This window comes from Dermochelys coriacea, chromosome 2 (genome assembly GCF_009764565.3).
Source record: "Dermochelys coriacea isolate rDerCor1 chromosome 2, rDerCor1.pri.v4, whole genome shotgun sequence".
Taxonomy (NCBI): Eukaryota; Metazoa; Chordata; order Testudines; family Dermochelyidae; genus Dermochelys; species Dermochelys coriacea.
The window spans coordinates 225,430,588-225,446,901 of NC_050069.1; the positions used below are offsets into that span (position 1 = coordinate 225,430,588).

Sequence of the window (16,314 nt, forward strand, 5' to 3'; positions counted from 1 at the left end):
ATTCAAACAGTAATTATAGAATCTCTGAGATTAGTACTAGTATATTTTCACTCAACAATGTGTTGGATTTAACCAGGACAGAACAATCCATAAATAACTTTTTGCTGATCTGAAGAAACTGCTGATGAGCATCTTACAAATAAGGAGATGGAAGTTTAAACTGGGAAGATGGATGTAACTCTGGAATATTAAGATTTTCCATCTCCACATTGTTACAGAATGGTATTATGTAACTACATAGATTGTCATGTGGTTCAGTAGAACACAAACTCATAAGTAAGAATATGTTTTTCTACAGTATGTTTTTTACGTCTTTATGTTTTTTTATGTTAACAGCTCACAAGACCTGACATGAACTATCTGGAACCTCACCTTTTGCAATATTCTGATACACAAGGCATTGAAAGGTTTGAAGTTATTAAAATATTGTCTCCTTTTCAAAATTTGGTGTGGTTTCATTTAATCTACAAACCCAGGGGTTTATACCCAGTTTAATATTAGCTGCTTGCTCTGAAGATGTTTTTCTGTTTCCTGTTGGTTTTCAAGAGTACTTTCCTGGTTTTTTTCCAGCTTCTCTGACCTTTACCCTACCGCCTCCCCCCGAAAAAAGCATGACACCTTGCATATAGGCAGGGGAGAATGCTGTGGAGGTCCTTTCACAGCTAGTAGCAGTAATTCTCACAGGCAAACTCTGGCAGTGAACAGTTAAGCTATAACTCTGTGTTCTTCAGAGACAGAATCAGGTTGAATGCTGATCCTGTAAATATTAATGGGAATTTTGCCATTGACTTAGGTGCAGTCCGCCTGAGAATATAATCTTGATTTACTCAAATTTCACTGATTTTTGTTTCACCAGTTCTTGGGTTCCTTCCAAAACCAGGTCCCAACAGTGGAGTGGGTGCAAAGATGCATCTGCTTTTTCTAGTTATTTTTTCATACAGTTATCATAGTTCTGGGGTGGCCAAATGTACTGACCCTCCAAGCCACGTACGATAATCTTCAAAAGTTCAAGAGCCCAGTGTGCCTGCTTGGGGCTCAGGGCTTCAGCCCTGCAGCAAGATGATGGGGCTAGGGCCTTCTGCCCTGTAGGGAGGGAGATCTTAGTGTTTCAGCCTTATGGCAGGCACTCCACTCCTGCTGAAGTGCCTAGCACCAGCATGTATGCCCCATGGGGCTTAATCCCGGAGCCCTTGCAGGGCTGAAGCCCCGAGACCAGCGGTTCTCAACCTGTGACCACATGCAGCCCAATTAGCACAGAGCTGCAGCCCAGATGTGTGCTATAAGAATTCAAAATTTGCCGCTCTGGTCTGGCAGGGGGCGAGGCTGGCTGAGGGTGCAAGAGCGTAAGGCAGCCTGCAGGAGTGCTTCTGCCAGCAGGGGGCTGGCAAGTACTGCAGGGGGCGGGAGAGTGGGTGTCTGAGCAGGTTGTGGCGGGGGGGGAATTCTCAGCAGTGAGGGAGTGAGGTGCTGGGAACTAGGGGTTTTGTGGGAATGCTGCAGCACCCCCAGGTTTTAAGTGGGACTCTGCTCTTGGCTCGGTTCCTCTGGTCCTGGTTGCTAGCCTGTGCCCAGTGCTGCACTCCTAGCTGCCCAGCCCCACATGGCAGGGTCCAGCTGCCCGGCCCCATGCCCATGGCTCAACTCCTGGCCCTGCTCTGTGGAGGGGTCTCTGGGTGGGCGAGGGGGTGCTGGGCATAGGGGACTGTGGGGCAGTTTTTTACGGGGGGAAGGGGGCTGCTGTGAGACGCACTTTAACTGTAGAAGAGCCACATGAGGCTCATGAGCCACAGTTTGGCTTCCCCTGTCATAATTGATCCGCATTTATTAGAATTCTGCACCAGACAGTTTTAGTGGGAAAGAGCCTATCCAAAGCAACCTAGGCTGTGGAAGCTACAGTTGCTGGTTGTCCTTCACACCAGCCTGTTCGTTTTGGCCTACTACATGTCTCCACCTCAAGTCCTGTAACAAGCCAGACATCTTCAGAGACTGAACTTCCTGGAACCAAAATTTGTCCATCTTTCATGAGAGTAAAAGTGTATCATGCATTTGTCCTATTCTACATAAAGCCTATTTTATGTATTTTGATCTTTTTGTAAGAAGAATTATGTAATGCAAAGTGTTTTAATTTTGCATTTCAGCTTCAGAGAAGAAATTGCCAAATTTCTCACTGAGTATGCCAAAGCTCCAAAAGCACTGAATCCAGAGCATGTAAGAAATGAGTGCTTCATCTCTGCATCTTGCTTTTTTTAGCTATACATATTTTCTGTACAGATTTGCTTATCTTTTAGAAGGTATTATAAAAGCATTTACAGGAGTCTTATCAAATTTAAAATGTTCTGGATTGCAAACAACACGTGAAACTAGTTACAAATCCACTTAGTATGAAGAACTTATGCTGTTGTTCTTTGACCCTTAACTGATCTTAAATCCATGAAGTTCTAGGGCCCACTTGCTCCAGATTTATGTTGTAGGGAGGAGCTATACCCATGAGGAGGAAAACTGCAGGTTGGGTTCTGAAAGGGTTAGGGAGTTATGACTGTGTTCTTCCCACCCCCTTTACTGCCGTGGAAAAACTGTGTGTGTGTGGAGACTATGAATTGGGTAGGAGGGAAGCGGTTATGTCTCCCCAAATCATTTGCATAGGTTCCAAATTTAGAGTAATAGCTTGTGTACTTATGTATAACAAAATGAGCACTAAAATTATTCCAGTGGTTATTATGTAAAACTCTCATTGACTTCAGCTGGGAGTGGCATCTGCACAGTAACAAGATATGGCTGATAAAAGCTTCATTTACTTCTGGGCTCTGATATTGTAAGCAACAATATATCAAGACTTTTCTATTCACTTCTGGATAGTAGGTGTGTAGCACTCTTGACGCCTCAGTTAATCTGCTTCCAGCTGCTGGGAGATAGAAGGAGCTTTCTGTATCTTCACCTCTTTCTTTCTCACACGCACCACCATTGAGCCTCTGGACTGTTGGAAAAGATGCATTATTGCAGGACTGCCCATTTTGGGAAAAACTTTCCAACAGATAGTGGTTATAAATCTTTCCGCTAAACCCAACTTTAGTCCTCAGTGTTGCCGCTCATGTGTGATGTGCATGCAGGTTCAATTTAAAAGGCTGTTGACTTTTTTTAAATCAATAGTGCAAGCCATCTTTATTTTTTTAAATTTATTTTCAAAATATTACAAATTGTGAAGCTGGGGTTTATAATGAAATGCTTTAAAAAACCTTAACTGTAGAATCACGACCAGCTTGGATGTCATCTATAACACTCTAGTTTGCAAGATCACAATCTTGCTTTACAATAATGGTTGCTTTTTAATAAAGTTCTTATCAAATCCAATCTTGCATATTCTTTAGTTTTCTAAGTATTATATTCTAACCAGCCACAAAGGTGTTGGTAATTCTGTTGATATAATTTTGTTTACTTGTTTCAGATAGTTGTTATGAGTGGCTGTTGTGCTGTCTTTGCTACCCTTTCAACTGTATTATGTGATACTGGAGGTAAGCTTAAAATAAATGTTCTTAATCTGAAAGCATTATATATACCAAAAAAAATGAAATTCACCTGTAGTTTAATGAATGTATGTCATCCACAGTGGCAGTAGCCTAGCTATTTATTGTATTTAAATTAAAAGGGATAAAAGACACTTATCCAAGGCTCTAGGTGCCCTGACATATTAATTACAAAAATCCCAGCAGCATTAAAATTATAATTCCAATAGAAATCCAACTAGCCACCTACAGAGATTCGTTTTCACCGCTTCATTATTACAGAAAGCATATCCTTAGTCCTCTCCAAAATCCCTGTCAAAAATCTCTTTCAGCATGCCTGGAAGGTCACCAAATCTGGGCAGTTTTGGATAATGGGAGGGAGTGAATTCCAGAGTCTCAGTGCTCTCATAGCGAACACCATGCCAGCCTCCTCTCTCTATTATAGTGAGAGCACTACTTTCAGACACCTATAAGATGTAAACTTTAGGGACAAGCACTGTTGCTGAATGTTCTGAAAACATATGGAAATGTAAGGTTTTCAGTGTTAAAAGCAATGGTAGTATATAGATTAATCAAAATGGCAAGAGTTACTTCTAGGCTTTGTTTACATGAGCCACAAAAAATATTGACTGCAAATGATAAATACAGATATAAATTAAATAAGGATATGAATAGGCTACCCTGGAAATAACGCAGTACGTAGGAATAAGTAGGATGCAAGGAAAAGAAGATTTGATTATATCATTGCAGCACCTAAATGAGGATGGGGAGAAGGAGGAGGGAATGCAAATCTTGGAGTCAAGCCAGTGGCCATATGTATGTTTCAAACTACTGGTTGTAAAGTTCTGAGTGTAGAACATCATGACAGGAATAAAAGCTTAAATAATAAGGGAGTTGCATGGAAGGAGCTACTTTAAAAGATGGAAAAGCAAGAACATCCATTTGAAAAGGAAGTGACTGTATTGTATTTGACAATATACAACTATGGTGCTTGGATACCACAGTGAATAGTGCAGTATAAAAACTTATATACTGTATAAAAGATCAAATGGGCATTATAACTTGGGGGATGCTGACAGCTGAGTATACTACAGAAAAAGTAATTAAGATTTACAGCATTTACCTGAAGAAAAGATGGCAACAGTTGACCATTAACAAAATGATAATGTAAGAACAGACTAGTCATATGCCAGTTTTGATATTAAAGAAACACCCAGTGGGTCAGGTCACCTTCAACTCATGCTTCATAAGTGATTGTCAAAATAGATATTGAACTAAAAATGCAACAAAAAAAAAACAGAAAATGACTCGGCAAATGGAACGAATTGCTTTATGCTGGGTATCAGTAGCCATTCAGTTTAGTGTGCAAAGTAGATGATGAGAGTAGATTGGATATAGATCTCTTGGAAACAACAGATTCAGTCTGTTAATGTATAGTGAAGTAATTGATAAAGGAAATGTTTAATATTACCTCTTATTTGCATTTTCGGTTTAGATGGGTACCTTATTCCTACTCCATATTATGGTGGAATAAATTCAAAAACCTGGCTGTACGGTGGAATACAACCTGTCCATGTGCCTTTGTTTAGTGAGGTAAAACTTCAGTTTATTAAAGACTTTATTATATGTGCGCACAAAAATGTATGTTAAAGAATTTGATTGACAGTTTCACACGGAGCATCAAAGCAACAAAAGACCACAGATTAAAGCAGGCATGGAAACTGAACTAGCCTCTCATCTTTTGATGTTTGGAGTGTTTTTGTAGCCATGTTGGTCCAGGATATTCAAAAGACAAGATGCGTGAGGTCTCATCTTTTATTTAACCAGCTTGTGTTGGTAAAAGAAACAAACTTTTGAGCTTACATACAGCTCTTCTTCAGTTCTGGGCTCTGTGTAAGCTCAAAAGTTTGTCTCTTTCACCAGCAGAAATTGGTTCAATAAAACCTCACCCACCTAGTCTCTCATCTTTAGAGGAAGACTGTCTTGTTCAGGTTGCAGCATATTGGTTGGATGGCGTGATCAACTTTATACTTCAACTGTCTATACAGTATCTGCTCTGTTTACATGCAGAATAAGTTTTGCAGAACTGACAGTTCACCTTTCACAAATGTTAAATTCATTGTGTAAATGTTTATTTTCTCTAGCCCTGGAATATGTATTTCTCTCTTAAGTTGCACGTTTTGGTTCACTGTGGGAAGGCGAGAGCAGTCTGGGATAAAGATAACATTTAAAAACAAAATTATTGATGTGTGGACAGGATTATTCTTGATTATGAATTTGGAGATGGACCTTGGTTTTGTTCCAGTAGCTTGTTTTTCCTCCTTCCTACTTGCACCATTGTTTTTGAAAATTTGCTTTGCATATGCTATTCAGCAGTCACACTTAGGGTACGTCTATGCTGCAATTAGACAATCACAGTTGGCCCGCCGCTTACCTGGCAGGACTGTTTAATTGTGGTGTAGAGGTTCATGGTCAGGTTGCAGTCTGAGCTCTGGGACCCTTATACCTCACAGGATTCTGGATCCCAGGCTGCAGCTCAAGTCTGAATGTCTGTACTGCAATTAGACAGCCCCTTAGTCTGAGTCCCGCAAGCCCGAATCACCTGGCAAAGCAGGGGCTTTTAATTGGAGTGTAGACATATCCTTAGAAGATAAGGGGAGCAATAGTAACTATAGTCAGATATTGCTTTCTTCCAGAAATCACTTCTGCAAATACATATCAGATACATCCCTCTCCTCTTTAAAGCTCCCTTCCATTTAGACTGGATTATTTTAGAAACTTTACTATTATATTTGCATTATTTGGAAATGATTCCTTAACTGTTTTTTTGTCGGTTTTGTCTTACACAGGTGACTGATGAAGAAAGTCACCCTTTTCAATTAACAGTTGAAAAATTAGAGTCTGCCCTCCAGAGAGCTAAAGAACAGGTAGGAATGGTATTAACTGATCTCCAGCTGTCTGTGTTTTCTCTAAGTACAATGTAAATAACTCAGTTTCGCTCAACATTGGAATGTTATTCTATCTGGCTTAAAACCCAACTGCTTGAAAGTATTACAGGCGTGCACACAACTCTGGCAACAAAAAAGACTTAAATTTCCCATATAAACCAGACAGTGTGATAATATATTGAGTCTGCATCATACTACTTTGTACAGAATGAGTCTTAAAATGTATGTTTTTGTAGACTTAGTTTCTCATTCACTGGGCTTACAGAAGTTTGGAGTGTAGTAAAGGCAACACATTCAGGTCTTTAAAAAGTGTAAAAGCGTTACTTGAGTAGCCTGTTCATTTAAAAAAAAAAAAAAAAAAGAAAAAGTCTTGTCAGATTCTGAAGGGAGTCCTGTCAGGTTCCACCTAGCCAAGAGGATTGGGGACCATGAAACATGGCCTTGGTAATGGGGGATGCAAAGCCTGGAAAAACAAGGGAACACTCCTTGCAGAAAGTTATTTTTCAAGAATTTTCAAGTATTTCAAAAATACTACCTTAGTTTTCTGTTAAAGTTATATTAAATTGCCTTGTTCTAAGCATTCTTGCTTGAATGACTTCAACATGGTTGCACAGTTTGTCGTGTACTCTGGGTTTCTTTCATCCTATTCTGTTTCATGTGTTTATTTTGTGATAGTCTATTACATTTTGCTATTGCGTGTCACATACTTTGGGCCAAAATACAACATACCTTTTAAAATTATCTGGTAGGGAATATACTTTAAATTCTAAATATCTGTAATTATTTAAATCCACACATTCATAGAAAAAACATGAAGGCATTATTTATATTGAACCTGTTTGCGGTGTTTTGCTCAATCATCCAGAAGAGGGAACACATAATAAATAGCAAATCTTGTTACCAGAGCTGTGGCAGTAGCATTGATGATACAGGTTTCATAACAAGAAAGTAAACTAAGTAGGGTTACTGTTCTATGTTTTCTAATTAACACTGGGTGAAAAATAAGGTTTGATAAAAGGTAAAAGACGTAGTTGCAGTAGGGAAGAAAATGTTTAAGTTTTGAAGAGAGTATTGCAAACAGTCAACAATAAAGCCTACAAATAAAACTGCAAAACGTTTGTATCTCTTTGTAGTAAATGTGTTATAGAGTTAAACAACCTACTGAAAGTTGCTAGCTTGACTTCTATATACATGAAACATTTATTTCATCATTTTCAGCACCTTTCTCAAGCTATGGGCATGTTACAGTTTAAATTAATTATTATTTTTTAAAAAATTTGTAGTAAATTTAAACACAGTCTCTGTTAATATTTTTGACTATCTGCTTCCTATAGTCATTTGCATCAAAGACCAGTGAAGTCTCTGTTCTCACAAGACTTATTTTCCACAGTTAACTTTCTCTGTATTAAGTAGCCACTGGTAAAAAGCATTTTTGGCCATACAGAGATGTACATTTCCACTTTATTTGTATTGAAGCTGTCCAATTTAAGTTGTATAGCTGGGGCTGGGATTCAGCACATAGGTGCAGTAGTAGCAGATCCTAACAAAGACACGTTAGCTAACATCCCTGTGTTAGCTGTTGTCCACAGGTTTTGCTATATTAATACGGTCACCTATCAGTGTTTCTGTTGGTATCATAATGCAAGCAGATTAAGCAAGACTAAGGGACCACAAGGTGAATTTAAGAGGCTCTGTCACTTAAACTGAGAACATGGTCCCTTAACAGTAACGTTCCAACATGTATATGTATCTGTGTATTAGACATACCTTGGGTTTTGTCTCAAATAAAATTTCAATATTTTAAGAAATTCTTAAGTAATCCCTATTGTTGTTCTAGTACATGAAACTCTCTCTCTCTTTAACAAAAATTACAGTACTGGAAACATGCAGTTTAATGATCTGATTGACTAAATATCAAGGGCTTTGTAGTAGCTTGAATGCAATTTTATGCAACATCTGCTAATTAATCTTGTGTTACAATTTTGTAAAGTCTTGAACTTTACATTAACTACCCTTCCAATTATAACACTTCAGTGTACTATCTATAATTCCCTCCTCCCCATACACTGAAATAGATGTAAAAATCAGGACTTGAATAGGATACTGCTTTTTGTGTGGAGGGGTACTTAAAGTGCACTGGAATCGTATATTTTGCCGGCAGCTGGGAGAAAGTTTTAGTTGTTAATTTTTTATGATATGTATCTCTCCCTTTTAGATAGTAAAGATTGTAGGATTTGGCCCAAACTTAGCCGAAAAAAAGTCCCATAAAATCAATGGAAAATTGTTAATGTTGTATCTTAAAGGCAATTTTGATCTTGCATGTTCAATTTTTATTTGGAAGCTTTACATTTAATGAACTTTAACTTTTAGAGATCTGTATGATTCAATCCTTATAAAATTGAAGCTGTTTTCAAGAATAATATTACAAATACTGCTTTGGGACAATTGTTACTGGAAGGCTCCAAAATAGATTTATTTCTCATTCAGTTCATGCTCATAACTCATATTAATGTTAATGTAAATTACATATATCAAGGGGAGAATAGATTTCAATGTTCCCTCACAACCAAAAATGCATTTTTCTCTTTGTTTTTTGTCTCATGTGTGATAGAAGTTCCTTGGATTTTTGCCCTTAAAAATAACTGCCCTCTTTTGAAGGCTAGAGTGGGGTGAGAAAAATCCTCAACAGAGCCAGTTCACTAAAAACTAGATGGGGTAAACTCAAAATAGAAGTGTGGCCTAATTCCAAATTTATCCTGTACATCAATTAGTGGATGACAATTCCTCCTATTGACATACCGTTTGAATATAACGGTTTATATTTCTTGCTATAATCATTGTAATAATTGGCTATGTGTGCAATATAAAACTTTTTGTTAGATAGAGAATACGTTAAATGTGTGTGCTAATTAGTATACATTGCATTAGTATACAATGGGTGAGTTTTTCCTGAGTGTCCCACTACATACTGTATAAAAATATAATATAAAAAAAGCATTAAGTTGTGTGTTCCTACTTGCATAACTTGTATGGGATTCTTTTCTCTACACATTATTTACAGCCTTTTATAATTGGAGGGGAGAAAACTCTCTAATCTCTGTAGAGTTCTATTTCAAATGTACTTTCCTCCATGATGGAGCAAGACAGTTGGTTATAAGTAATTATTTACTTCAGTGTTTGTTTTAACTTTTCTAAATTCCTTTTAGGACACCAAGAAACTTAAATTTCATACTTCTACTGCCTTAGATGCTCTTAATTTTTAAGGCAATAAGTGAAAAAAATTTACTCAAAAACTGGTTGTGAGATATGAAGGTCCAAATTCTGCTCTGCTATGTCAGTCTGTATCCATATTAACACCACTGAACTCTCTGGAACAATTTTAGAAGTGTAAATGAGAGCAGAATTTGGTCCATACTGCATTATAACCCTGCCTGTTGGTATTCATATTTTTATGGAATTAGGGCTACTTCGATTTACATTTGCCAGTAAATTATTTGATATATTTCTTTGATGCTATTAACTGAAAAGGTTGGGTAAACTAGAGAACAAGTTGCGTAGCCGGAACTTCCTTGTGTTTTAATGATTTATTATTAAAGAAGGATCATATGTGCTCATATGCAATCAAGTAATTATTAATATCTTTTTACTGAAGGGGTAGCAGCTTTATAGCCTCGCTAGTCATTTGTTTGACGTCATGTTGGCGTCTCCGACTATCAGTTTTTCTTTTTTCAGGGCATCCGAGTCAGAGCATTAATCCTGATCAACCCTCACAATCCATTAGGGGACATTTACCCAGCACAGTTACTGAAAGAATGTCTAGAGTTTGCGCACAGGTTTGAGTCCTAGCGCTATTTGTTTGGGATTTAATTTCCATGATGCAATATGCTAGTTATAAAAGTCACCTTTGATAATCTTATTTTGTTCCATTGGGCATATGACCTGTGGGAGGGGTGGTTCCTTGTAGAGTTTATTATCCCATAACTATCCTTTCTATGCAGCCTTTCTGGGGAAATTTATAAGTGAAATTACTTAAAGTGGGACCCAAGATGCTATTTCTGAATGAATAGCCCTATGCTGAAAGTTAGCTCTTTGTGCAACTAAACAAAAAGCTTTCTTGTATGCATAGCATTGTTTCTGTGTTTAATGCATGTGTCAAAAAAATAAAGACTTTGATAATTACCAATTTTCAAGAGCAAGAGTGTATAATACAGATAGAACTTTCATTTGAAAAATTACCAAAATAACAATGTTATAAAATTGGCATTGTGAAAAAGGCATCTAATTGGCTAGGGCAGGTTCCAGGTATCAAGGTATCCTCCATATTGAGCTAGTTTAAGATTTATAAGTCAATTTACTCTTCCTCAGAGAAGGAAGACCCCAAAAAAGAAAGTCTCTTCTATTTTGCTTTTATTCTTCCTCTGGCTCAGAGTTCATATTCTAGGATCTAACAATTTCCTGAAGCCTGGATGGGGGAGCATTTTCCACATTTAGCCTTTGCAATTTTTTACACATTCAAATTCAATGAAATATCATGGGGAGTTTTGCCAAATAAGGACTGAAAAATGTGTCCTTATGCTTTTAGGTTTTCAAAGCAGCAGCAAATTTTTGATGATCTAAAATATAACAGGTTGCTATGCATTGATCAGTGCATACCAAAAATATCCTGTTTATGAAATTATTTTTACTTTTGAAGCAAATTAACATAAAACTGTATAACTTCTGATGATCTAGTTTTCTTTCCATGGAAATAATTGTGGCAGTTAGAGTTCTCATTACTCTTATAAATTGTCAAAGCTGAATACTGCAAATTAGGGCTGTCAAAGAATTTAAAAAATGAATAGTTATTAATCGCATGACTAAAAAAAAATCACGCGATTAATTGCACTGTTAAACAATAATATAATACCATTTATTTAAATATTTTTGGATGTTTTCTACATTTTCAAATATATTGATTTCAATTACAACACAGAATACAAAGTATACAGTACTCACTTTATATTTATTTTTTTATTATAAATATTTGCACTGTAAAAAACAAAAGAAATAGAATTTTTCAATTAATCAATTTTCAATTTTTTAATTTTCAATTAATTTTCAATTAATACAAGTACTGTAGTGCAATCTCTTTATCATGAAAGTTGAACTTACAAATGTAGAATTATATACAAAAAAATAACTGCGTTTAAAATGAAACAATGTAAAACTTTAGAGCCTACAAGTCCACTCAATCCTATTTCTTGTTCAGGCAATCGATCAGACAAACAAATAAGTTTACATTTGCAGGAGATAATGCTGCCCGCTTCTTGTACACAATGTCACCTGAAAGTGAGAATAGGTATTCTCATGGCACTATTGTAGCCGGTGTCATGAGATAATTACATGCCAGATGAGCTAAAGATTCATATGTCCCTTCAGGCTTCAGCCACCATTCCAGAGGACGTGCGTCCATGCTGAGGACGGGTTCTGCTCAGTAACAATCCAAACCAGTGTGGACCAGCGCATGTTCATTTTCATCATCTGAGTCAGGTGCCACCATTAGAAGGTTGATTTTCTTTTTTCATGGTTCGGGTTCTGTAGTTTCTGCATCGGAGAGTTACTCTTTTAAGACTTGTGAAAGCATGCTCCGCACCTCCTCCCATTCAGATTTTGGATGGCACTTCAGATTCTTAAACCTTGGGTCAAGTGTTATAGCTATCTTTAGAAATCTCACATTGGTACCTTCTTTGCGTTTTGTGAAATCTGCAGTAAAAGCGTTCTTAAAATGAACAATATGTGCTGAGTCATCATCTGAGACTACTATAACATGAAATATATGGCAGAATGTGGGTAAAATAGAGCCGGAGACATACAATTCTCCCCCAAGGAGTTCAGTCAGAAATTTAATTAACGTATTATTTTTTTAATGAGCGTCATCAGCATGAAAGCATGTCCTCTGGAATGGTGGTCGAAGCATGAAGGGGCACATGAATGTTTAGCATATCTGGCACGTAAATACCTTGCAATGCCAGCTACAAAAGTCTCAGGCAAACGACTGTTCTCACTTTCTGGTGACATTGTAAATAAGAAGTGGGCAGCATTATCTCCCGTAAATGTAAACAAACTTGCTTGTCTTAGCAATTGGCTGAATGAAAAGTAGAACTGAGTGGACTTAAGATTTAGGCTCTAAATTTTGCATTGTTTTGTTTTTCAGTGCAGTTATGTAACAACAAAAATCTACATTTGTAGATTACACTTTTAAGATAAGATTGCACTACAGTACTTGTATGAGGTGAATTGAAAAATACTGTTACTTTTGTTTATCATTTTTACAATGCAAATATTTGTAATCAGTTAATATTGTTTTAATATAATGTGATCAACGTACACTTTGTATTCTTTGTTGTAATTGAAGTCAATATATTTGAAAATGTAGAAAAACATCCAAAAATATTTATTTAATAAATTTCAATTGGTATTCTATTGTTTAACAATGCAATTAAAACTGCGATTAATCGCAATTAATTTTTTTGAGTCAATCACGGGAGTTAACTGCGATTAAGCGACAGTCCTACTGCAAATGTATTTTTTTGGGTCAGGACCCACAGACTTCAGGATGCAGCAGTTTTCTAAAGTCAGTAGTAAAACAGCATTTTGGAGGGGGAAAAAAGACCCCTCACCCCGAAAATAAGAGAGCCTTAAATTTTCAAACAGAATAATTTTGTATTCTGAAATTGAATTTTCTTTTTTAAATTATAAAAATAAAGGGCTCTGTTGCACTGGAATACCCGCACTGCTTGGATGTTTAAAGGCATCCTGCCGTTGATTCTATATTTCTAAATATACCCAAAGCATACTGGTATCCAGTGTAATCACACAACTTGCTGTGTATTTGTGGCTTTAACTTTGGGACTATAATAGGGAATATATATTAAATAAAACTCGCCATGCATTTATCTAATAGAATTGCACTCAGATTCATGTCTTGTTGCAATAAGTTCTGCATGGTAAACTACAATATGTTGCTGCATTTTGTGTTTGTTTTTAAATAATTGGTTGTGGGGAACTATATCTGTCCTGCAGAGACGTTCTTAGCACTCAGTAGAATTTTATTTTAGACATACTTGCACCTAGTTCTGCTGGGAAGAACAGATTTATATAAAAATGGATGTTGGTAAAATGTAAGTGCTTAAACTGAACCTTGTAATCTTAAATAAGAATTGATATTTTGAGTAAAACTTCTCTGGGGTGAGTATAATTATAAATAGGAAATAATTATGGTAATTTATACATAGAAATTTGTTACACTTTGACTTTTAAATACTTCTCTAACATATTTATTTATTTTTATACATAGATATCAATTACATGTAATAATAGATGAAATATATATGCTGTCTGTGTACGATGATACCACCTTCACCAGTGTTCTTAGCTTAGATTGGTAAGTGTTGTAGCTTTCTACTATTATAATGCCAAATAGAATGTGTGCCATCTGTTCAGATTTCTGGGTGACTAGTCTTTATATCTCCACCTTTATAACTGAAACTGGTTAATGCACAGTGCCTTATTTTGGGTGCTTACAAGATTGTTTGCTTGCTTGTAACTAGTGCAGATGCATCAGCACGCTTACCAGGAGTGGAGAGAGGAGTTTGTATTCCTAGTTGCTTCATTTTCTCCAGTGGCTCCAGTTGCCACACAGACTGAGCTTAAGGTTTTCATTAGAATGTTTATAGCCCTTAATGGACTCTTTCTATATAAGATGTCAGAAGTCCTTCAAGTTATCTACTCTATCCTCTCTCTATCTGGAATCAGATATTTTGGAGCTTTGGGGTTTCCTGGGGCATGTGAGGGAGAACATATCCCCACTAAAACACATAGGCATTTTGGCAACTTATAAATTTTGTTTTCACAAAATACAGAATGTTCATTTTTAACTCTGTATTTAAGCACTTATTGAAATGCACCTCATACAGTAGTAATTCTCCAGGTAAATCCAAATGTGCCTAGCACAGCAAGCATCTGGCTGTTCTCCTATAATCTGTAAGAAAAATTGGATAAGGGCCAAATTTTCAAGTACAGAATGAAGTCTGTGGTAAAAAAAATTTGTTTTAAAAAAAAAAAAAAAAAAAAAAAAGGCTTTTCTCTCTGCAAATTCATCCCAACATTATAAAGCTAAAGGATACAATCATCAGCCTCACCCTGTAGCAAGCCAGGGCTACTAACCAAGGTATGCAATGAGCTGTGGATCTAGTGTTCTGCTCTGCATTCTTCTTCCTTTATGAGGCTGTGCCTCAATGGAGCCGCATTGTGTGAAGACATGCCCTAAATAGGTCCCTTTCTCAACTTCCATGATTTCATATGCAGAGTCATCATGGAGTTCAGAACATTATGAAGTGCAGGAGGTATAGAGAGCCCTCTTGTGGAGTTTGAGCCATTTACAGAAACACTCCATTTTGCTATTAGGGCTCTAAATGAATAGAATATCTTTAACAGATTCCTGTGTCTCAGTCTGTCATTTATTTTTTATTAATACCTCAGCATTTATGTAGCTGCAGGATATCAATATTCTGCAATAATGATCTGTTCCTAATTAGAATCTTGAAGGCCATGAAGAAAGTGATGTTACTCTATAAATGGTTATAGTCTTTCTACAAAGAGCTGTTGTAATATTGAAAATCACTTTTATTGTATTTAGTCTGAAGGAAGTTGTGGTAATCTTCAAAAACATGAAGTTGTAATTACATCTGTAAAAGTTTTGTTTTGTTTTGCTCCTTCTCCAGTTTACCAGATCCAGAACGGACACATTTTATGTGGGGCTTTAGCAAGGTAGGTCTGGAATGTTGAGTATATCTGAGTTTAGTTTTTGAATATTTCTCTCCAAAATAACTTAGAATATCACTATCATTTTTTAAAGGAATTGCTTATTGCAAATTTGAAGCATTAGGACACAGTTTTGCGAGATTACAGTGTCAAAATAATGGAAAGTCTTTTCAGTACTTGTGAAGAGCAGCACAAGCACTGTGTAAACATTTTGCTTGTAGGAGAAATTGCAGAAAATTAATATTTTAGAGCACTTCGGGGAAGTTATATTTAACTTCTGTGCCAAAGGTGTGTCTACTGGTGGTATCTTTCATCAGTGGTTTCCCACCTCCTCTGTCTTCTAAAACAGAAACAAAGCTGTGTTTGGGTCACTAACAACAGTGTGGTTTAGTAGACAAAGTATGGGACTGTGGGACAGTCATTATAACTTGAGTTATAATCCTTATTCTGCCTCTGATCTGCTAGTTAACTTTGGTGAAGCTACTTTAGCTCTCTGTCTTAGTCTTTTCCGTAGGTGCTGGAACTAGGGGTGTTGCTGCACCCCCTGGCTTGAAGTGGTTTCCATCATATAAAGATTTACAGTTTGATTCAGTGGCTCTCAGCACCCCCACTATACAAATTGTTCCAGCACCTCTGGTCTTCTCCGTCTCTAAAATGAGGATAATAATTATGTACATGAATATTATCAATTGGTCAACTAGTTAGTGTGTATACAGTGTTTTGAAAATATAAAGTAGTAGTTGTTGTGTTTAAAAATCCTATATAATTTTGTACAGTTTCAGAGCTATATGGGCTTATTACATTGAGATAGAATTAGCTAACATGGACAGATAGACATAGTTTGCCGTCATGGTTGGAAGTGCCCAATGTACTCTGCATCTTTTAGCAACAGGCCCTTCATTTCTTTAAAATGTAGGTGTACTAATAAAGCTCCTGAGCCAGTTCCATAAGAATGCTAGAAAATGTGTGTGATGATTAAATACCACATCACCAAATACCAATTAAATAACAAAACTTCAAGGCAAAAAGGCTTTACTCTTCCATCCTACTTCATTTTTTAAGGA

At 36.6% G+C, this 16,314-nt stretch overlaps 1 protein-coding gene across 1 annotated transcript in view; it reads left to right on the forward strand.

The window, feature by feature from the left end:
* The window catches only part of LOC119851860 (1-aminocyclopropane-1-carboxylate synthase-like protein 1), a 29,826-nt gene that overhangs the window by 4,251 nt on the left and 9,261 nt on the right, over nt 1–16,314 (forward strand). The window contains exons 3-10 of the mRNA XM_038392395.2: nt 337–407; nt 2,139–2,208; nt 3,443–3,509; nt 4,996–5,093; nt 6,350–6,427; nt 10,181–10,281; nt 13,785–13,871; nt 15,211–15,256. Of these exons, the coding sequence (XP_038248323.1) occupies nt 337–407; nt 2,139–2,208; nt 3,443–3,509; nt 4,996–5,093; nt 6,350–6,427; nt 10,181–10,281; nt 13,785–13,871; nt 15,211–15,256 (618 nt within the window). The remainder of the gene's footprint in view (nt 1–336; nt 408–2,138; nt 2,209–3,442; nt 3,510–4,995; nt 5,094–6,349; nt 6,428–10,180; nt 10,282–13,784; nt 13,872–15,210; nt 15,257–16,314) is intronic.